Raw genomic sequence first — 24542 nt, 5'->3', positions numbered from 1 at the left:
TGGACGGAGACGTTTGTCTTATGCTGCACACCCCACGTCCGATTCACCACTCGAGCACTGCTTCCGGGAAACGCTTGATAACACGTGGAGCTAAAGAATGACTGGGCCAAGGACACAGTGCATTCTTGGCACACATCCTGAATTACACTTAGGTGTGAAATCACATCCTGAATGACCATTTAACATGTAGGATGTGAGTAATCAATTCTTCCTGTCAACAGCAGCCAGCATCTGACCTCAAGCCAGGCTCAGGCACAGCTTGAACATAATACGAACCAGGGTGCAGTGTTGCTCAGAGCACACATTCCAGATAACATTATTATATCGTCCTCAAAATGGGATATAATGAATTCCTAAATTGAGGAAGTCAACTATATTTGTACTGGAAGCCGCACTCGTTGGATCGGTCATTTGACCACTCTGCCTACTTACTACCTGGGATTCCATCAACAGACTGCTACACTGTTTTATTGGAGCGTTTTGCATAAATGACAGCACAAAAAGTTATTTTGATGAGTTCCCAGTCAGTAAACGGAGCACAAAGGAACCTGCTAAAACCAAAAAGGCTTCAATCGTTCCAAATGCACTCCATTCTACCATGCCCCTGGTTAAACGCAACTCCAGAGTCTAAACTTTGGGCTGCACGGGGGGGGGGGGGGGGATTCTGCGGTTATCAATGCATCCACCACAGGAAATTACTCGTACAGCTAGAAATGGAAAGGCAACCCACTTGAAATAAGCTTGAGATTACCCCGGAGATAGCGGTATACCAAGCTTTGGCGTCTGATTGGTATTCGGACAGAATCTGGAGAGACAAAAAGCTGCTCTGGCTCCTCAAGGTCGCACCACAGAACAGAAGCTGAAATGGAGTGCAAAATGCAGATAAAAGGTGAGCACACATTCACTGACCGCGTGTTCCTACGACAAAGAGCAAGAGGTTTAAGAATGAGTGAGAGGGTGGGGGGACAGGTCTGAAACTAAAAGATACCATCACAGTGGGTAGGAGGGCCGCACAGCCGCTGTAGAGTCATATCTCACCTGCATGCCAAGAGAAAGGGTAAGTGGGAAACTATGTCCAACAAGCCTCTCAAAAGAACTTCATGGGTAATGTGTACTAAGTGGATGAGTCAGAACACAGTGCTGTAATGAGTCTAGGCAAACATTTGGTTTCTGTGCCAGCTGTATGATAGGATTAGGGATTTTATTTCTATTGCGCCCATACATAAGTGTTTCAGAGCGCGACAAGGGAGGGGAAACAAGGGAGGACAAAACAACCATCTTACTAGGCCCAGTGACATTGAAAACGTGCAAGTGAAGGGGAGAGACAAGGAGGAAAGTGTGAGGGGCAGAGGAGGAGTGGAAAGTGCTGAACACGTGATACAACAAGAGGTCGTGCGGCCAGCAAGGGGTAAGTGCGAAAATAAGGTGTAGACCGTGGGTTTCTGATAAGTGCTGGAAGAGGACTGTAGGGTAGCAGATACAGACCCAAGTGCAAGGGTTGCAAGGAGGCAGTGCAGGTGTGTGGCTGGGAGGGCAGGGATCTGGGCCCAAAATCAGAGGGTAACCAGTTGCCTGGTGCCAAAGCAGACATATTAGCAGGGGAGAGGAAGAGCGGAGGCAGAAGCAAAGAGGAAGGTCTTGAGGTGCTTCCGTAACCGAAGATGGTTCTCCTCAAGTTTCAGAGAGGCAGGGAGGCTGTTCCAGAGGGAGGCCCCAGCTGAGGAAAGGGATCTACTCCCAACTCGTGGCTTGGAGAAGCGACTGACCCGGAGGGAGTTGGAGGTGAATTAGCGAAGAGCTCGAGTAGGAAGGTATTTACGGAGTGAGAGTTGAAGGTATAGTGGACCCAGGCCCCAGAAAGCCTTGTGGAGAATGCAAAGGGTCTTGAATTTAATCATTTCAACTACTGGGCGCCAATGAAGAGATTTCAGGGCTGCAGAGATACGATTCCAGAGCTTGAGGCCAAGGAGGAGTCTTGTAGTCCTGTTCTGGATAAGCTGCAGAGGGTGTAGAGTGGATGCAGGTAGATTTAGAAAGAGGCTGTTGCAATAGTCCAGCCTAGAGAGTTCCAGAGCTCTGGAGACAGTGAGCTTCTGGGGGAAGGAGAGAAAAGGAAGAATACCTCTGAGGAGCTGCAATTGGTAGACTTTTTTGAGAGGTCAGAAATGTGTGGAGAAAAGGAAAGCATGGAGTCGAAGATGACCCTGAGGTTCTTAGCCTCGCAAGTGGGAGCAGGGAGAGGGCCATGCCAGTACAGGTTAAAGGGGCTTTGTGCAATGTGGTGCACCTCAAATATTAACAAACAAGGCTGCTTTACCAGGTGCAGCTCAATGTGCACAGTTGCGATTGCAGGTATGAAGGGTCTGCATGGCAAAGCAGGCTTCCGTTCCTTTTGCAAATCTGCCTACATTGCGACCGCTGTTCCTTACATGGGCCACAGTCACAATACATAAACGTGGAAAGTGAAGCTCCCTTCAGCGGAATGCAGTGTAAGCATGTTTACTCAGAATGGTTACCACCACCCGGAAAAGTCAGTAACCATCCAAGATATTGCTGGCAGTACACAGTAGTTTACTCGATGCGGTTTGCCTCACAATTTAGTGAGCAAAGATTTACATCATGCTGGACTCTGCTGTATCCGAATGCAGACTGTTGGGTAACAATTGGTGTGGTAACACAGTGTGAGACGACACAACACTTATCTGCTTGGTATAAGGTAACCCACCTTTTGGTATAGGTCTGTACTGCTCAAGTTGGTAGTGTGACTGAGCGCAAAGCCTATCTCAAGAGGGGTCAATGTGAGCTGTAGCAATGAAATACACAAATACAAGTATCCAAGAACACAGTTATAAATATTAACTTATTTAACATCAATTTTCTAAATAAGCGTTCTTTAAAAAAGGCAAGATATGTAAATGTACTTTAAAAATACTTTTCAGGATCAGCATCATTTAGTGGATACTCTTTGGATATGCTTATTACACAATTACAAACCGAGGTGACTTCATTCACAAGGACAGTAAGGGCATTTATATATCACTAGTTATACTTTGCAGATTCTGAGGTTTGCAGAAAGGAACGGTTAACAAGGAAGGCAAAAGGTTAAACAGGTTCTCACAGCCTGTGAGTATACGTAAATCTTCCAATGAAGTCTAGACAAGCCTTTCCCAGTAACAAAACCCTAAAAAAAGTTACCACCAATGAGTGACAGAAATATCCAATTCAATGGACTAGAAGCGTCTGCAGGGAACCAGGACAGCCAAAGCCAATTGGAGCACAGTCTATGGAGCTGAGTCACTTCTTAAATAATAAAAGTCTTGAACAAAGTTAGAGAGTTTTTTAGAAATCACTCGTAGGGTCACAAGCTGTTACACTTGTGAAAAGCAGTTTTGTAATCAACCCCAACAAAAGTAGCCAATACAAGTCTCAACTGAGAAGGGCACAGCTAAGGAGACAATGAGGTAAGTACCCCAAGACTTAACAGTACCTCTGGTTTGGAGAAGAGTGGTCCAGCTGGATTCTGTCCTATTGCAGCGATGCAGATCCTGGGTTCCTGAGCCTCAGTCGTGAAGAGAAGGAGGATGCCTGGAGGACTCCTGTGGCAGCAATTTGGAGGTTGTCGGCAGCTACAGGCTCTGTTCGGATCAGCGACCACAAAAGTGATGGGTGGAAGGTTTTGGATGAATCTGTACCACTGGCATTGCTCTGGGCAACCTTCCACACCACCATTTTTTAGCCCGTCTGCGCCATTGCAAACGGGGTCCAGCCATATGCAAATCAGTCAGGTACTGCCACCAATGGTAGCAGCCCAGCCCGAACTGCTAGGCCAGGTCCCCTCTGTACGGAAATACAAGCAACCCCAGACATGTTTCGGCCTTGTTGGGCCTCCACAGTGAGGTGCAGCTTGGTTCCCTATGGCGCAGCGAGCAAGGGTCCCACGTCTGGGCATACCCTCTCTCACATAGTGAGACAAACTGTGACCACAAAAGTGATGGGTGGAAGGTTTTGAATGAATGTATACCACTGGCAATTCTCAGCAGCACTTCGCAGTTTCAGCGTGCAGTAAACAGCACTACTGCGGATACCGGTTGGGCTTCCTGCACTCTGGTGAAGGGACTTGAGCTCTGGTCGTCCTGCTTCTGGAGGGTCCTTAGGAGACTCCTGGAGCTTCTGGCCAGATTTAAGATGTTGCACTCGATTACGGATTTCTCGACCCCTGGCACTTGGTTCCAGTAGCAGTGAAGAAGTACAGCCAGTCGGCGAAGATGGTGCAGTGGAGTTCTTCTCGGGGTTAGTTGGTCCCACTAACCCAATGGAAGAAGTCGTCCCTTCCAGAGCTTCTCTTGTCGATTAGAAAAAGGAGTTTCCATACAGCAGCAGGGCTCCACCTGGAAATTCAAACGTCCAGGAGGATGCAGCAAGCTTTGTTCACGGTTTCTTCGTCGGGCGTTTCTCCCAGTGGTCGACTGACTCTAGTCCCAAAACCCTCGCCTTTTAAGCAGGTTTCTCCCATTCATGCACAGCCTAGGCAGGGAGGCTGTCCTTCCAGCTTGCAGGTGCTGTGTGTCACCATACAAAAAGTAGATGCCTATGGAGTTTGTCAGACTCCAACAACAGAGGAAACACAATCAAAATCAGGTCAAAACACAAGAGAGAGTGAGAAAAAGGGCTCACTGACTCCAGGGTTAAAACTAAAAAGTCCTAAAGTCCAGCAAAAGTGCTGGGGGTCTCCAAGGTTGAAGGGAATTAGCACAGAAATAACATGCAGTTCGAACATCAGCGTGCCAGATCACTGGAACAAAGAGACTTTAGAAGCGTGAAAGGAGAGGAGAGAGATTCTGTGCCCCCCCGGATCTATATGGGGTGATACGAATGACAGGACCTGAGTTTCCAGCAGATGTTCACTGGTTACAACGGCAAACTTCTCTATGTGAACATAAGTTTCTTCTGAGAACAAAACTTTACAGAACCAATTATTTTATAGAAGTGTGTATGATGGCCCTGATGAAGGGAGGTGTTCAATGGAATTAAATTGACCTAGCCGAAACTGGAGTTGGCCAAGCATTTAGCTTTTTTTCTGATTGATATTTTATTGGTTGGACGTTAGTTCCCTATTCGATGCATTGTGCATCAGGGGCAGTCATTTGTTAAGCATTTAGCTATTGATAAAGAAAGCAAATGCCAGCCAGGACATACCACTGCGTGTATTATTTGTTAATTTAATGGTTTATCAATTGTTTTTTTTTTATTTTTAGTAATTTGTTGGAGGTGAATGTGTGAAGATGTGATTGAAGAGGGTGAATCATGCAAGTTGCTGGTGTTAGAAAACAAAGTGACCATTTGAAGTGTTTATATTGAGGTATATGTGTTCATGGATATATTGGTGTGTAGTATATGATATGATAGGTTATTTATAACACGCTTAATACCCATAAGCAGGGGTGTTGCTAGGTCTGGAAAAGATCAGGGGCTATGCTAATTTTGGGACTGTCGGGAATGGGGGCTAGCTAGTCTTGTTGGTTGTAACCCCTGAGCTTCTATCCGGGGCTATAGCCCCCTCGGCCCCCGCTAGCAACGCCTCTGCCCAGAGGTTTCTAAGCACAGACCCGGGGATCGAATCTGTGTTGCTCCGTGTCATCTTGCTTCCAAGGCGAGCACGTTACCGCTGAGCTATCCTCCCGAGATCATTTTGTGCAGTTATTGTTATTTTTTGTACATTTATTACTGTATTGTCACAGAATGGAATACATTCTTTTTCTGATTAAATACTTTTTTTTTTTTGCAATGGTCATTGATATTGTTGGTTGCTGCCACAGCAGCTATCAGAACCATAGATGAATTCCCTTGCAAGGTGCAGGGAAGGGATGCATGCTTGGGTCCTGCGTCTGTCCTATTGCAGCACGGAAAAAATTCCAAGGTGAACATACAATCCGGAGTTGCTTACACTGGGACCCCAGGTGTTGCTTTTGCAAAACGAGCCCTTTTAAGTTACTCTGGTTCTATGAATGCAAAATAAGTTGATATATTTGGTCTCCTGTTTATGGGTGAGAGAGCCCCACTCTGTTGGTGCAATTGGGAGGAGAATTATGTACAGGCAGCCTGAAATGTTCAGATATAGGAAGACGTTGCACGACACAGGTACCAGATGAGAGTTGTCGGGGCAGTTCAGTGTGAGCAACATGCGACTGACACTACACAAGCCATTCAAACTCTCAGAGGAACATGCATGCATCTTTTCCTGCGAGTTAATCTGCCTGTGGGACGAACTAGTGAGAGTTGAGTGGCTTATGTGGAAGAGAGGCCAGAATCTAGGGGCAGGTGTACACGCTGCCTTAACTGCAGCAGCACAACGATTTGCTCAGTCCTTTGCCTGGCCACAATTAGCCGCTGCTTTTGTATGTTACTGAAGCAGATTTTGCATTTGGATCTCATTGCACGTAGCAGAAAACAACGACGCAGAGGGCTGAAAGGGACAGCAATTACAAGGAGGCCCGCTTTGAAGCAACTGATGCCTTGGAAGTAGAATGTTAAGGGGTCATGGAGATGCAGGCAGCAGTGTTGGTGGATTCATGCCCAGTCCTCAGATGCTAACCCATGAGCAGCGGCAGCAGTCCTCCATGCCACTGCAATAGCTGTCAGACACCATGCTACATGTGTGTGTGAATTCCAAGGCTTAGAGAATGAATATATTTTGCAATATAGCCGTGTATGTACATCGTGATCTGGGACTTTGCAGTCACAAAAACTGCCAACTGAAGTAGCACTTGGCTTTTGCATATCTGTTCCCGGTTTCTTTATTATTTTCTGACTTGTATGCTTTAAGCAAAGATAAGGTGCTGCAAAAAACTAAAGGGACAAACCGGCAAAATGGGAATGTTTAAAAAAGTGCATATTTTCGTAATAAACTGGGTTTATCATTTTTAATGAATTACTAAAACAATCATTCTGCTTCTTCTTTGGTCAATTATTTTGTATACGTCAAAATACAAAATATGCTATTTGGTACACGGAGATACAATGCATACAAATGCAGGGGTGTTGCTAGGTCTGGAAAAGACCCGGGGCTACGCTAATGTCGGAACTGTTGTGACCGGGGCTAGCTAGCCTTTTGGTTGTAGCTCCTGAGAATCTATCCGGGGCTACAACCAAAAGACCAGGGGCTATAGCCCCCCATAGCAACGCCTCTGTACAAAATGGCTACCACACAAGACAAAGGGCCTCATCACAGGTTGGGCAGAGCAGTAAGAATGGAGCTGTAACACTATTACGCCGCATTACCGCTCCGCCCAATCCCAAATTTGTGTGGAAAGTTGGGAGATTCACCTCCATCTTTTAGCTGGAGGTAAATCGGCGGACTTTCCTCCCTTTTTCGTTGCATTTACCACGGCACAATTTGTGCCGGGGAAAATGCAACGAAAATGCCCCATAGAGTCCTATGGAGTCTGAATGAAATAGGGATTTACAGCCTTGCCGCCAACTCTGGATCCAGTGCTAATAGCAGCGGACCGAGTTGCGGTAACGCTATTTGCATTGGGCTGTATCCCGGCATATTTACCGCCAAGATACCGGCCAACTTGTGATGACCCCCAAAGAGTGTATCAACATCATTGGTTTGGAATTGGGATACTTCAGCATGTACATTGCTTTTCAAACCCCTGGGCATAGGTCTGACAGTGGTGCCAACATAGGGACTTGCCAATAGCAAACACCAGCACCAGTTAATGAAACATGTCCCACAGCAGTAGCACTAGTTATTTTAATGGAAAGGGTCCATAGTTGCACGAAGGTCACCATAACCCGGCCACTCTGAGTTTAAATGTAGAACACCTTCTGTTTCACATCTGGGCTCCATCGAGCGCGCCCGCAGACAGACATCAACCTGCTTACTTTATAAGAGATTCCTGCTGCTTATAGGTTGTCATTCAAGTAGAAGAACTGTGTACCCTAATGTGTATTTTTATCTTTGCGCTCCCATAATATTTAGGTGCATAATCAGACAACAAGACTCGAGCTTCAACTAATGAAACATTCTCTATCAACAAACAAATTAGAGCAGCAAATTTCAGAGCAGACCAATGACATATCACAACTGCAAGACAAGAACAGGTAAGCACAATCTCTGATTGGAGGACGACTCTGCTTATGTTCTAATATGTGACCATATGACAAAGGTCTTGAATTCCTGGGGTAGGTGGCCCAAGTGATGGTGACAGGTCTGATGGACACGAGTGCCTAATTGTCACCGATGTTTTAGCTAAAAACTACACACAACTATTATAGATGTTTCTAGACATGTCTAGATGTATTGCAGTAAAATTGCAAAATAACAAGCTTGGATAGCGTCACACAGAAAATAGACACTCAGTAAATATGTGAGTGTAGGTACGTGGGGGGGAGTTAAGTTCTTACCTCATGAGTGTACACTGAACCATTACATTTATTCCGATCTATAAGTGACGTTCATGTGTTTTGTGTTCAAATGTTTGGACAGGCCGTTTCCAACACAACGTTGTCACTTGAATTTCAACACAATTTTAGAAATGCTGAAATGTCATACTTCTCTCTTTTCCCCCTCCTTCTTGAAATGCAAATCCTAACCAGTCAGAAAAAGGGATGAGGCCAATTTCCTTTGTCTCATTGATAGGTGCAATTTGTTAGATTTCGGATCAAAGGACCCACACCTATACTTGTTAAGGAAATAAGGCTCATCGGGTCCCACCAGAGGATTTACGGACACTAGTGGGGCTCAACATTGACCGTCGCCAAGGATTTGGCATATGAGACAGACTGCCACTAAACAGTTGCCCCACACCCTAATATGCCTCAATGGGGAAACATACACATTAATTGACTCAGTCAGGGGAGTGCAGGAGGTGAGAAGGGGCAGCTTTCAGCCACTATAGCTAGCACCTCTCCACCAACAGTGGCACATGCTTCCCATCAGCGCCAGAGCAAGCACCTGGCAGCAAAGTGGTGGTATCGCACAGAGGACCTTTGGAAACCCAACTCCACATTTAAAACAGGGTAGCAGATCCAGCTCCACCAACCAAAAGAACCAGTTAGCTAACTAAAATAGTTAGCCACCTGGACACTTATTGATAACACATTGTTTTAACCATTGAATGTAACGTGTGCAAACACGATTAATGTTTTAAGGATGCCATAGCTGATTTAGTGTTCAGTAGGGAACTTTTCAAAAAGAATATTGCTTATGTGTGAATATTGATTTAGTTCTAGTGAAACGTGCCTAATTTTGAGAAGCGTGAAGTCCAGGCATCCGCAGAAGTGCACTGTGTGCCACACTACTGACCAGCTGCATTCAAAAACCCTTGCCAGTAGCGTGGCCGTGTCAGGTTCCCATGTTCATTCAATCCCTGGACCCCAGTGAGACTGCCTACGCGTTCATGTGTTATGGGGAAGCTGCATCTTGAATGTCTCTTCTAAAATTAATTTCACACCTCCCCGAGTCATCTCTTATTCAAAATACACATTACAAAAACGTCCAAATCTTTATTTGATTTGCCTTTAATCTGTGCACTCAACTGTTTATTTAATAGTTGGAAGGTGCCCACTATTTCCCATCCAGTAGGCAAACACACACTAACTCTACAGAATGAAGCGAGAACTGGGAACATTTTAAGATTGCTACAACATAGCGTATGCGGGCTCATAGATTGCATGTCCACGGGAAGCACAAGTTGGACAGAAACATACCTACAAGCAAGAGCATCTTTCTGCTTGTCCTCTACTGACATGGGGACACCACTGTTGGAGCTGAAGGGTTCTGTGATCTCACAAAACGGTGCAAAAAAATCTTTAAATGCAAGAAAAACCATTAGTTTTCACCGAAAATGAGCTCTCTATGATAGTAATACAATCAGAATGTGTCACATTTGCTTGCATTATCTCAAAGCGGCCGGGCCTGCCTGAAACGTCCAATAAAAAGATGTTATGATCCACTGTAGAACAATTGTTTGAATCCCAGCGGAGCAGGGTTAGCATCATAACAGGCAGAGATTTCTATAAGGATAATAGTTTTAGTGTGACAGGGCTGTCATGCTTTTAGTACCCAGCACATGGCAATCCCCACTGCATGCATGCATACAATGCATTTATTTACAGGTTTTCCAAAGATATATGGAATTGGCACAGCGCACCACATAAGTACCCAGAGCAGAGCAGCCAAGCACACAACTTATTAACTCCATACTACTAAATATTTGCAATGCACACATTATTATGTTGTAATATGGTATTTATTGAGCACGCACCTAGCTTTGAGAAGCAAAGAATGGCTTTACAGAGCTACACAACAATACAGATACGCAATAGAGCCCTTTACAGAGGTATACAACAGTACAGATGCATAACAGTGTTTTTCAGAGGTAACAACAGAACAGATATACAGCAAGGAAAGGATACACACGGATGGGGTACAGCTGTACAAGGTGTTGGGGAGGAGAGGCGCGGATGGCGTCTAACGAGTCAGATGGCACAAGGGCGACCTGATGGCCTTTCGTGTTGAGGAGAGACCCCTTAAAGAGATGGGTCTCGAGTTCTTTGCTAAATTTTAGAAGTGTGGTGGCTTGTCTGATGCTGACAGGGGGAGGTTCCATAGTCTTGGGGCATACACAGAAAAGGCTTCTTTTCTGGTCATTTCCTTTGTGCAGCACCGGATTTCAGGTCTGCATGTGTCCTGGCTTCTGGTGCTTAGATGCCCGCCAGAGATGCTGAGTTTCTCTGCGAGGTAGCACGGTGACTTGAGGGCACTGCCTTTTAGATGATGCAGAAAGACTTGAAGGTGATTTGTGCGTGCAGTTTGAGCCAGTGAAGGACGATGAGGGCCGGGGTGATGTGGTTTTATCTGCGTAGACCCGATGATGAGGCATGCAGCAGCATGTAGAACACTTCTCAGTGGCACAAGTGAGGATGACGAGAGGCCTTCGAGGAGGGCATCACCCCACATCAACTCAATTGCACACACACAACATGCCTAACGTACCATTTCTAACTGTAATGCATGATTTGTTAGAAAAATCACATACTACGGGGAGGCATTCATCTCCTGTCTCTTCTTAGATCTTGATCCTCATGTTAGAAGAAACTACAGCTCCCAAAACATGCAGGTTGTGGAAGAGCTCAATAAGGGATTTTCAGGCATGCACACATGGGCCTGGGTATGTTATGTTATTGGGATTCGTAACACACACCACTTCTCTCTAATAAAATGGTAGGATTTTCTTTTTTTTTTGCTGCACCCCAGAAATTAGTGTCAGTAAAAATATGGTCCGGATTAATAGCACTGATTAATATCACTGACTATGTGTGATATTTGGTTTTATGTGCTTAAAGTTTACATTTAACTAATGCACAATAAATAAATATATATAGCACTGATGTAGTATCATCTTGCCACATAGGTATCCATATACAAAAAGCCTTGTAAGGTTTTAGGTCTACCCAGCACATTGAAAGGTCAGTGATATTAGCATTGAAGGATTCTTACGACATACAATGCAATAAAACAAAGAGAAATACAGGAAAGCGAACTACGAAGGGTAGAAAATAAGAACGTGAGATTAAGGTTTTGATTTTCATACTGATACAATCATTCTTCAGCCCTTAGAGCCTTTTCTTTATAAAGTTGTGCATCGCATGCCAGCGTGACTGCAGTACTTATGAGAACTTGATGTTTTTCATTGCTAACAGCAATTGTTTGATATCGAGTGCTATGTAAACACCATTTCGGATATTCAATTTCCGTTTTAACAAAATATTCCGCTCCGTCAACTAAACTACACAAATACTCTTAATGAGGGGACTTTAGAGTAATAACCATGTTTTCCCCAATGATCAATAGAGGAAATACCATCTGCTTGCATGAAACAATAAATGTGAAAAAGTTCAGAGGTTCTTCCGCAGGACTGGGGGGAAAAAAGCATTTCCACACACAGACTCCAAGCATCGCTGTCTCCGCTCATCTCTGCAGGCTTTCTACTACGGCCTGGCTCGACGCCAAACCGTAGACTGCACAGCTACCATGAGTCCACATGCTCTAGTCAAAAATATCTGCACATTTCAAATAACGGTATTGCATTTTCAATAAGCGTTTGAGGTCATACAGCGCTAATGGCTGTTCTGATCACAAAATCTGGTCAATGGTCCTGACTTTTTAGGATACGCAACATTTCAGCAGAATATTAAAAATGAAATCACATTGCATGTCTATCATTTCTTCAATCATAGTACTGAGTTTACTAAACATGTTTTTACACCAAAAACAACGTATTCCTAGAACAATAAGCCCATTTGTATGCACATGCAAGAATAGATGTAAATGCAGTGCTTCACCAATTATATATATCTACCAATAATAATGCATGCATTAGAGGCTCGTCTAAAGCACACAGTGTGCAACGTCATATGGCTTGGAAGATGTGTGCAGTCCTGCCATTGGACAATCCGAAGGCTATACCAGTTCCCAACGTTCCAAATCTATTGCTAGCAATTCAGAGAGCACCTGCGGCCAATTCTCTGTCACCACTCATGCATATTCATTTACCTTTCACAGGCCAGTGTATGTCCATGTTAATCTTAATACGAAAAGCAGGTTAAAATAGCTTTCGAGACCCATACCTTACTCTGTGCCAGGTGCTATGGCCTCTTCACCTTGTTAAATGCCCTTGCTGCCCTGGGACCTTTAACTCGATCTTCAGGGCTCTCAACACCCAGAATGGGCCTGGGGCTGGTTTATGAAGCTTAATTAGCATATGCATTGCATTATGGACTTCCTTTCAGCTAATCAGAATCCAGTTTATAATCTCTAGTATAGACCTCGGTCCACATATTCTAATTTGAGCAGCAGCCTGAGAAGCAGCACAACAAACATGGTCTTCATCTGTGTAAAGGCAAAGAGGAGCATGTGAAGGTCAGTCCCCCAAACTAAAAAAGCAAATAAACACAAAATGTTCATGCTCATTAAATTCAAATTACAAGTTACTTATGTGCGCTCGCGTATTTATTTCATCTGTAAGGGTGCAGAATTAAGGCACAGTTTTTGTTATTAACCAATAAACGGGTTGGGAAAACGAGATGTCTGTCCCTAAAGCTAAGAGGGGTATCACTGCCTCAAAGCAATCTTATGTAAACATCAGGATGTCAAATAAATAGTCCATCACTGTCATGTCCAAAGTGACCCTAACACTAATAACTTAAACCTAATGTGTAGGGATACAATCTTCACAACTCAGGTGATAATGACAGTTCTTGACAACAGAAAGTTCTCAATGTCTCGTGTTGTCAAATATAAAGCAAGTGTTCCTTTTCCACAAAGTAGTATTTGAATATCCAGGGATTAGCTCCCTTCCCCTGGATTCCTTGTTTCAGTTCACAAGGCAGGATCTCCTCTCCTCCTTATGTGGTTTATTGTCCGGGGAAAAATAAATGCAATAGTAAATGCAGGGTTCACTCAGGCAGGGCACTTATCTCCCTTCCCTGAGCTTTCCCCAAAGGTGCACAAAGGTTCCCAGCTTTTCCACGCTTCCTTGACTGAACTTCACATTATATTCTTAGCCTTTCAAATGGGTGCAGGTCCCAAACTCACACTGAGGTAATATAGCAGCTTGGTGTACTCGCCTGCCAAGCATAGGGGTTTTTCTTGTCCGTCTCTGTTGCTCTCAGGGTCCCAGACCCTCTGATGCTCAGGCTCTTATATGAGGGTGGGCCCCAGGCTTGCAATAATGTCTTGCCTGCTTGGTTTACTCTTCTGCCAAGCCTACACCGGTTTCTTTCTCTCTCTGTTATTCGTGGGGTCCCAGACCCATTTATCTTGTGCTCTGTAGTTGATACCCGATTCCTTGTGAACCTCTAGCACCTCTTGGTCTTCCTGTGTACCTGTTTGCATGTGTCACATCTTCCGAGTGGGGATGCTCCATCGTGAGGCTCCGGCAGTATTCGGGCGACTTTTTGGGACGGCGCCTGCTCTGCGAGTTACTGCTTCCTCCTCAGACTGTGGACTTGGCTTCCGGCATCGTTTAGGTATCTCCCCTCCTCGGCGTGTCCTTTACCTGCAAATGCTTCATTCTCGAGCTGCAGTTTTGCTCTCCGGCAGCTCCCTGGACTTCGGGATGCCCAGAGGGTTTCTAGGGCAGCGTTCAGCATAGTCCCTTCCCACTTGACTATCTTTGTGCTCCCATTTGCCTCAGTGCGTGGCCGCTTGGGGTTCGTCTCCCTGCTTGAGATAGGGCAAGTTTGGCAGTAGAGGCATAGGAAAGCCTCCATTTGGGCTCAGACTGTCTACGCTTCAAGCAGAGCGCTTGTAGCTCATCGGTAATCCTCTGCTGAGATGAGTGGGAAGACAAACTAGACACTTGAAGAGGGGCTAATAAATATGCCACCAAAATTAAGGTGTCATAGGAAGCCAAGATCTATGGGGCAGTTTCAGCATGCCAAGCACAGATTTGATCAACAATGTCATCCTGGGAGACAGAGTACCAACCGCATAGAGGAGCAGCATGGAAGTGAGGGGGATGCTTCAAAATCCTGATGTCCCAGACCAATGGGACAATAAAGGGATCAGTCCAAGTGACTGGGAAAGTGGAAAAGATGGTGACCTCAGAGTACGGTGAAAATATGAGGTCCAAAGTTTTGCCCAACCCATGGGTAGGGCCAGTGACCTTTTGATTAAATGATACTTCTCAGATAGAGGAGATGAAACTTTGTATTTTAAAATCACTAACATCATTAACCTTGAGGTTGAAATCCCCTAGAATAAAAAGATGCGCATGACTGAGCTGTCGGCAGTAAAATCAAGAAAAGCATCATAAAAGGATGCGTCAGCGCTAGGGGGGCGGTAAACAACTACAAAACTAAAACATGAATGCAAAAGGCAGGGGATATTGAAAAACGGACTAACATAGCCTCCATTTTAATCTGGTGATAAATAAGAAGCAAGGAACCTGAGTAAAGAGATTTGAAGATGATGGCGATGCCACCCCCAACCCGAGGAGGGGGCGGTCGGTATACATGATTTTAAAGTCATGAAGAAGCAAACGGGCCAAAGCAGGGTGCAATGCCTCACCAAGCCATGTCTCAGTGACACAGGTAAAGTCAGGTGCTAGATCTGTCAGACGATTGTGGCAATGAGTGGCATGAGCAGCCAGTGACCAGGCATTCAGGAGCAGGAAGTTCAGGGAGGCATGGGAGGAGGACAGGGGGACACTCAACCTCTCCTGAATCACGCAACCCTCTGGAAGTATTGTGGCCCCAGGTGCAAGCAGAAGCAGCCAATTGCATGAGTAGACATTAGGGTGGAGGATGGGCTGGACTGTCCAGGGGAACGAGCCTCCCATGCTGCCTGTGTCACGGACGAGCACAGACGGGCTTGACTTAGGCTGGACTTCATCACGCTAGGTGCAAGCACCCTGCGCCCGTTCGCTGCACCTCCTAAGAGGTGTTGGCCTACATAGGCACAGGATATCGCAGAAGCCAGACTGCCACCGGGTGAATGCAGGCTATCGAAATGAAAGAAAGACAACCACCGGAACGAGCACCAGGGCTAATGGAGGCCATGCAACTACCTGCCGCAATTGCGGTTTACAGGGAGAGCAAAAATGAAATAAAAACGACAGCGAGTGGTAAATATAATTAACCAAGTGATGCAGGCAAAATTCTGGCGCCCAGTCACACGCTGCGGCCGGGAGTAGAAGGAAAGTAATACAAATAATATAATATAACAACAATATAACAATTGCAGTCTAAATGTGACTACAACAATCACAATATTCAGGAGCAGCAGGGGCAAATGAACACCCTACCTGCGAGGTCAGCAGCAGCCCGGTGAACTGACGGAAGAGTCAGTCAATGGCTAATCCCCTGGCAAGCATAAAGCCTGCATACCTCGTACCCTTACTGTTCAACAGCGTTCCTGATAACAATGCTTCCTTAACCACATTTTAACCCCATCCCTGTAGCCCTTGGTCTCTCCTTTGCCCACTAGTTTAAGGAGAACGCAAAAAAAAAATAATAAACTACTATATTATTGCACTTTGATTAGTGCAACCAATGCCTGATTTATTGCTGACCTAATTGGAAATTACGATTTGGACATACTGTTTATTACCGAAACCTAGCTGTTTGATGAAAATGTGCCCAGTCTTACATACTAAGCCCTGTGTGGTTTTGTCATTAAAACACTTTCTAGGGACTCTCAGCAGAGGCAAGAGGGGTGGCAGTGAGTTACAGGAAAGAACTTCAGATGACTGAATGCCCCTCTACCACATGGATACAAGCTTCAGACACTGGACGTATCCAGTAATCATCACTTTATATAAATATAGTACTTCTATGTCACCCACTTTGTGCTGAACATCTTTCCTTGATTCTCTGGCCACCTTTGTACCATATTGGGGTACAGATATATCACATTCACTACAGTTCAGTGACTTCAACAGATGGTTGAAAGGTCCTGAAAAATCTGAGACATCTGTTTTTCAAGATCTATTCATAGGTTGTTAGTCCCATACTCCTAAACACAACAGGGCTCATTGCTTGGACCTAATGGTATATAGAAATGCAAACATCCAGGCAATAAATACTACTGCAGTTCCAGATTTTTGATATCTTTGGCGAGGCATCCGCTGCAAAAAGGGAATGTTTTATTTAATGCCCTACCTCCATTTCACTCTAAGGAAAAGTTACTTTCCCAGTCCCTTGTGTAACAATCAGATAACATTCTACACACAGCACCTGGGGGTCATACAGAATGCTCTTAGAGAAGCACGCGACAGAATTGCTCCACTACAAAATTGGAAAACTAGGATCCAGCATCCGGGTTTTTCCTTGAATTTGTCAAACTTAAAACAAAACAGACAGCTAGAAACAAAGTGACTTTAATCATCCTGTGAATTATACCTTACTAGAAAATCACTTTACTATAAGAAAGCCATTTTCCTGGCTAAAAGGGTATTTCTATTTCATAGAATCCAAAATTCCCTTAAAAAACAAACAGCATTTTCAAACCATCAATTTCTTTTTAGTAGACGGTTTTAATGATTTCAATACTTATATTTTATTGACAAGATTAAAGATATCTAGACATTTCTCTACCAGAAACATGAAAATTAATGATGGAGGAAGTGATACCCAAATATCGGCGCCCTACCTCCAGCCAATGTTTAGCTTTCAACCCACTTTAATTTCGGAAACATCACTGTGTCGTACTACTTTGGAACCTGCAAACAGGAATATGCTATACTTGCCTTAGCCACTAGAGTATATGAAAATGCCCTGGCTCCAATGACAAGGGAATTTGTTAAGCTGTCACCCATGGGGTTGTTCAAGCAATCTGTTTTTATTTATCATTTAAGGAAACCATCTCTAGACTTACCTCTGCTAAATAACTATCAATCAATAGCTTTATCACCAAGGCTTGCAAAGACTCTCAAGAAGGCGGCCACGTCCTAGCTGCAGAAGTTTGTGGAAGGCAATAAACAACTGGTATGGTACCAATGTGAGATACCGGAAATATGGGATGGAGAACGTATGGGAGGACCTTTTGCAGGAAACTGATGACAATGCTCTCTTAATTCTTAAAATGCTGAGCCTGTAGGTGGTGTTGGGCACCGTGGACGGTACACAATCTTTGGCTCAGTGTACTGAGTTACCACAGTGTCTTTTGAATGGTCCTGCTCTCTCCCAAGTCAAGAACCAAGTGTGAAATTATGCATCTTTAACACAATTGCTATTGAGGAGTTTTACATGGTTCCTCTTTGTTTCATGTGTACGTCCACTTATAGAACTGATGAAGGTCTCCAACCTTGCATTTCACTTCTATTCTGGCAACATGCAGATATATCCATGAGCCCATAGTCCACGGCATCATTTCTCAGATGTGCCAGAGTCTCTGCTGAAGGTTTTCCACTGGCTGAGATCTAGTGGTCTTTAACTAAATGCAGGAAAACCCGAGGTGCTGCTATTCATCCTCGTCATATGCTAAACCAGCCAGAGAATATTCCTCTCCCCTCAAACTGCGAGCAATGAACACAGCTTTCTCACCTCAGGCTAGAAATGGTAGAGTCATATTTCTACCCTTTAACGTGAGCTGTCTCCCCACACACCCCCACCAGATTCCAATCATGTGATCACACAAGCCCTGATCAATTCCTCCTGAACATTGCCAGTCTTTACATGCCAACTGCAGCCATGCTTCTGGATTTATTCCAGGGGATGTGAATGCTGCTGTTTGCCTGGTGTTTGGAAAAAGCAAGAGATACCCTGTCACTCCTCGGCACCAAACCTTGCACTGGCTGTCTGTGGAAAGTCGACTGATCTTTAAGATTCTTTCTGCCTGGTCTCTAGGTGCACACATGCCCTGCTCCCTCTTACCTGGCTGAGAAAATAATTCCAGACTTGCCTGGTCGGTAGCTACAGTCCTCCAACTAGTACCATTGACCATTCTCTCATTCCAATTTTAAGACAAGCGGCAATAGGGGTTTTGGCAATCTTATGTCTGTGCCCCTTCGACCATCACCCCTCCTCTGTCTGTCCTTTAAGCAGGACAGTGGGTCTCAAGAAAAAGTTGCACATGGATTTTTGTTGCGTTTGGACCAAATGAGGTTGGAAAAAAAATCCTGTAGTGATGTGAAACCCAAAGTCAAATAGAAGAACACGTCCGAATGGATGTGTTATCTATGTTACTGCTTCTGTATAGGCCTAAAGGGTGTTATGCTTTGTTAAAATAGGAGTGAATTCTGAGTTCAAAACTAGCCTTGTGTTTTGTATGCATTGTATTTGCATATCTAGTGTATTGGATATACTGGTTGTTTCCCCTTCTGCTACTGAGATTAAAAGATCCATATTTTCAATATCCTTAAAAGATGGCTGTAAACATATGTGTCTCAGGCCCCCTTTTCTGTTGCTTCTCAAATATGGGTCCCAGACCCCTCCCACTTAATAATGTGGCAGACTTGGCTCAGTTTCCTGCCAAGTACTGCGACTGTGAAGATGACGGATGATGTGATCTTCTTAAGGGTGTGGGTAGCACACCCGTCTTTGTTGGTTTCCCCCTCGGCCTCTGGGAAAACCCACTCTGTTTCCATGAGCCTCCTTTCTTCCCCTGTTTGGCTGGGTCAGGCTTCTCCACAACTCCCTTCTGCCCCTAGCAACCTCTCTGGTGACTCTTGTACCTTTAGGGTCTCTCTTTGGTCGTTCTTGGGGTCTTTCTGCCTTGGTCTCTGGCTTCTGCAGTCTTCTCCTCTTGTTCAGTGTGTTGCAGCAGCTCCGTAGGACATTGTCGCTCACAGCGAACGCGTCTCCTTCTGATCACGCAGCCTACCTGGCCTGCTGCTTCTCCTTCTAGCCGAACGATCCTTCCATGTTGGACCGTTTGCTAGCACCTCTGTAGACTCAACAAGCTGCTGTTCTGCAGCCCCTTCTGTTCACCAGCAGATTCAGCATTCACCATGCCTGTGGTTTCTCCAGGGAAGGCCAGACCCTTGGTTCCTCCAGTCAGGGAGTCTCCAGTTCCCCTCCATTCCTCGCACACTGCTGGTGCTCAAGAACCCACCCCCCCTTTCTCTGGGAGGCACACTGTTCCACAGCCCCTTCTGCTTCAGCACAGCATTCCTGCTTCTTGCTCCTCCAGGGAGGGCTTGACAACACTTCCTGGTTTCCCTCCTATTACTTCGACTGTTAGACCAATAGGAAGTCAGTAACCACTAGACTTTTTAATGTGGTTCCCATGGGTAATATTCATGCTTTCGCACTTCTCCCTCGTCACAGTACTGATCTTATGCCTCCTTTGTGAGTCATTGGGGCTCTTCTTCTTGGGAAGATAGCACAGGAGCAACGTGCTTGCCTTGGAAGCAAGGCGACAGAGCAATAGAGGATCGATTCCCCCCCCTTCCTCCTGAGTCCATGCTTAGAAACCTCTGGGTATTAAGAACATTATAAATAACCTATCATATCACAGTACTGCGAAGAGGATCTTCACTTACGTTATTCCTATTCTTCCTCATCCCAGTGCTTTTTAGGGGAACGGTAGCATGACAATAACTCATGAGCTAATTAGTGAAGGCGTTGTTAGGGTTTCAGAAAGGGGTCTAGGGACAGGTGATTGGCAGGGATACTGTGTTCTCCCACAATAGTATTCACTGGTCCCCATAGAGGTTTTCTCTCCCTATGAGATGCTCCCACCGTTTACCACCCCCCAGGGGAACTATCGGGTAACGGCCTCACCTCCCTGGCCTCATGGAAACGTGCTCCCTCTATAGAAGCAGTGACGATACCCTGGGATTCGTCACACTGTGCAATTGGACAACTAATTGATATTATTGGGGTGGGGGTGCATATAGATGATTCTAAGGAAATTATGTAAAAGCACTCAAATGCATATTGTGATGGTCATTGCTCTATCAAGTAGTGTTAGGATTTGCCTGTCCAATGAGTTACTCCTTGATAAATTAATGTTTTGAGAGGTTCACATCTATTCAAGTACCAGCTTATGTCACATTTTAACAAAGGTGTTACAGGAATGCAGAGCCATTAATGAGATAAATACAAATTGTTTTCTCGTGCCATCATTTTAGATGTGCACCTTAGAGCCATAAAATTGACATATTTCTAGCAGTTTTCTTAACATATACCCATAGTAGTGTCAGTCAGAAAAGAAACACAATCCTTATTAACAGACCAATGTAGGGTCTTCATGTGATGATATGATCCCTACCTTGAGGAGCAGGCATTATTGCAATGTGCACAGTTGTATGGTCTTAAGAACAATAATTTGTGTGCCAATTATGCCAACCTCTCATTCAACTATGTAAGTTAGTAAAAACATGCTGTATTTTTGCAATAAACTTTGTGGCTCAGCTTTGGCAACATTTTCGCAGCAAGACGGTAACTTATGACCACAACATGCGAGCCAAGTATTCGGCATCTGCAAACTTATCAAAATATTGGTGCTGGTATTTTGTTCACAACTTCTGCAAAGTAATCTGCAGTATAATTGCACTTTTTGAACTGAGATACCTATGGCATGGGAGGCAAAGCAAACATGTTTGTATTCCTCTTATCAGTTTTTTAGAAAAGAAGGTCCTTGACCTGGAAGACAAGCACACTGTGCAGCTCCAGTCGATGAAAGATGAAAAAGATCAACTTCAAGTGCTCGTGTCAAGGCAAAATTCAATAATTGAGGAGCTGGAGAAGCAGTTGATATCAGCCACAGTAAACAACTCGGTTCTGCAAAAGCAGCAGCAAGATCTGATGGAGACTGTGCACAACTTGCTCACCATGATGTCTCCTCCGCACCGTAAGTTAAGAAATATAAATATACCGTTGTCGGTTTCAGACTTGTTCTCACTCACAACCTTTAAATATGTCAGACAGGCTGGCTGTAGAAAAACAGCTCTCCTTTTCTGAGAAGGCAAAATAAAAGCCAACGCTAAATGTGCTACGCTTGTATGGCTTTCATATATCTCATTGCCAACGAGGTAACATGATTTACAAGTACCTGCTCTCAATATAATAATACATTTAGGATGAGGTCACAGCCATCACAAAGCAATAGATAACTGGATAACGTATTTCAGTATTGCGAATTCTGTGTGCAAGCTGATTGCAGAATCTGTGCATTCATATTTTTAGGATGTTCCTATGCTTATTATGGATTTATTATAACAATGATTCAGGGCATATTACATGGCAACAGAGAAACATTTATTAATTGGGAATTCGTTTCTGATAAGGTACACTGCATGGGAGAACGAAAAGCAGATAACACTATGGTTGTCTATCAGGAAATGCATATGAAAATAATGCCCATATCCATGCAATAGATATATTTTAAATCTTATTTCACTGAACACAGATGTGCTTTTCAAAGGACTGGGGCCTAATAAAGGGTGTGTAAGTAAGGAGAAAAGTTCTAATCTCTCCTGCACCACTTTATCACATGTTATGATCCTGGTAAAATCCATTCTTCTGTCTATTCTCAGTTTCCGTCTTGGACGGACATACACAACATTGGAAGTGCATAGGAACATACTATAAACTCCAATATAAAATGCAATGGAAAAAAGAAAGACAACCTAAAGACGTATGGGTCACTTATAGGCCGATTCATGGAATTCCTCACAAAAGTGTCGCACGCGGCTGCGCACAGCGTGCCCGTGCGAATGTCTGCGCCAGCCGCGTGCGATAAAATCAATTTCCGCGCACAGCGTATTCATGGATTCTCGCCTCCAAAAGCAGACATGGCGCAGAGTGGCGCAGCGACCCTGCAGCTGCGCCAGTTACGCCCTCAAGAACGCCCTCGCGCAAGGAAAAGCCATCAAGATCGCAAAACCATCGCAAAGGGCTGCGCCAACCCTGTACCAGTTTACCAGACTGGCAAACAGCAAACGCAAAGCGGGGAACGTGTATTACGGGTTTCGGGAACACGCGTGCGTGAGAAGTCTCACACACGATCTGGCCTGGGGGAGCGTGTGCGTGTATTTCAGAGGTGCGTAAGAAGTTTCACACGCGAACGGGCTGGGTGCGTGTATTTCAGGGGTGCGCGAGAAGTTCCACACGCGATTGGCATGGGCGCGTGTATTTCAGGGGTGCGCGAGAAGTTCCACACGCGATCGGGCCTGGGGGAGCGTGTGCGTGTATTTCAGAGGTGCGCGAGAAGTTCCACACGCGATTGGCCTGGGCGCGTGTATTTCAGAGGTGCGCGAGAAGTTCCACACGCGATTGGCCTGGGCGCGTGTATTCCAGAGGTGCGCGAGAAGTTTCACACGCGATTGGCCTGTGCGCGTGTATTTCAGGGGTGCGCGAGAAGTTCCACACGCGATCGGGCCTGGGGGAGCGTGTGCGTGTATTTCAGAGGTGCGCGATAAGTTCCACACGCGATTGGCCTGGGCGCTTGTATTTCAGAGGTGCGTGAGAAGTTCCACACGTGATTTCAGCAGGGTACGTTTATTTCAGGGGTGCGCGAGAATTTTCACACGCAATTTCAGCAGGGTACGTGTATTTCAGGGGTGCGCGAGAATTTTCACACGCGATTTCAGCAGGGTACGTGTATTTCAGGGGTGCGCGAGAATTTTCACACGCGATTTCAGCAGAGTGCGTGTATTTCAGGGGTGCACGAGAATTTTCACACGCGATTTCAGCAGGGTACGTGTATTTCAGGGGTGCGCGAGAATTTTTACACGCGATTTCAGCAGGGTACGTGTATTTCAGGGGTGCGCGAGAATTTTCACACGCGATTTCAGCAGGGTACGTGTATTTCAGGGGTGCCGGGGGAGTACTACATGTGATTTGGCAGTGTGGGTCCTCCCAGGTGTCCCCTGTACACCCTCCACGGCCCCTGCAGGCAGCCCACACCACAGGGGACTACCCTGCATCCCTGGTCATGTCCCGCAGGCAGCCCACCCAACATGGGCATGCCCCCCAGCAAAGGCACATGTCTCCTTGCACTACTGATCACCAACTCATGTCCCCCTGCACCCCCACCTCCCAGCATTGCGGGGCACCTGCCAGCAGGCCCCCACTCATGTCCCACTCATGTCCCCCTGCACCCCCACACCCCAGCATTGCGGGGCACCTGCCAGCAGGCCCCCACTCATGTCCCCCTGCACCCCCAGCCCCCAGCATTGCGGGGCACCTGCCAGCAGGCCCCCACTCATGTCCCACTCATGTCCCTCTACACCCCCACCCCACAGCATTGCGGGGCACCTGCCAGCAGGCCCCCACACATGTCCCCCAGCCAACATGTCATCACAATCTAGATCCCTGGCCCTTATGGTCAGCCTCCAAATGCAAAAGAGTATTGCATCCACCCACTTAGAAATGGCAATGACGATTGAACCCCAATAGCAAGTTTGGAAATGAACACATGGCCCTCACATACACCCAATGGGTGTCAGTGAATCTCAAAACCCATATCATGATATGCATGATACCAATGAGTTGATACTACACATTGAAGTTTGATGAAAAAAATGTATTAAAAACAGCATAAATGGAATTAAAAATAAACAAATGACAATGGGAATCAAAAACCAAAAGCAGCATGTCCGTAAAATAATGAAAAATGACAAATCATAATCCAAAGGAAAGGTGTCCAAAGTCACAGTTCAAGAAAGTAAATCCAAGGTAGAAACAAAACCGAAAACCATTGCTCCATGGGTAAATCCAAAAAAAAATAAAAAAATCCAACAGTCAACTATATACAGATAAACAAACCAGGGTCCATGATCCCAACTGAAGAAATGAAACCTACATAAAAATACTACCTAATAAAATAAAACTATATACAAAAATGTGGCCCATTGTCTAAAAGGTCCAAAATAAATAAAAAAGCAAAGGAAACCTAACACTAACTACATAACTATTTACAAGGGCAGCGGGCTAGTCCGACGGCTCACTGGTTGTTGTCATGGGCCAGGGCATCATCGAACTCCTGTTCAATGGCTTGGAGGCGGGCATGTTGCCTGGCCCCGAGGTCCTGCAGGGATAATGCAGTGTCCAGCTCCAACTCCCTGCGAAGACCCTCGAGGCAC

The 24542-nt window shown here is 45.3% G+C and overlaps 2 protein-coding genes across 2 annotated transcripts in view; one reads left to right on the top strand and one right to left on the bottom strand.

Moving 5' to 3' along the window:
• MCPH1 (microcephalin 1) overlaps positions 1-24542 on the bottom strand; it is a 2120508-nt gene that overhangs the window by 770472 nt on the left and 1325494 nt on the right. The window lies entirely within an intron of this gene.
• Positions 1-24542, top strand: part of ANGPT2 (angiopoietin 2) — a 275156-nt gene that overhangs the window by 161686 nt on the left and 88928 nt on the right. The window contains exons 3-4 of the mRNA XM_069606101.1: positions 7985-8106; positions 21075-21307. Of these exons, the coding sequence (XP_069462202.1) occupies positions 7985-8106; positions 21075-21307 (355 nt within the window). The remainder of the gene's footprint in view (positions 1-7984; positions 8107-21074; positions 21308-24542) is intronic.

The sequence above is a fragment of the Ambystoma mexicanum genome, chromosome 4p (assembly GCF_040938575.1).
Source record: "Ambystoma mexicanum isolate Mex_15411 chromosome 4p, UKY_AmexF1_1, whole genome shotgun sequence".
NCBI classification, from domain to species: domain Eukaryota; kingdom Metazoa; phylum Chordata; class Amphibia; order Caudata; family Ambystomatidae; genus Ambystoma; species Ambystoma mexicanum.
Note: the sequence above shows the minus strand (reverse complement) of the source record. Positions and strands in the feature narration are given on the sequence as shown.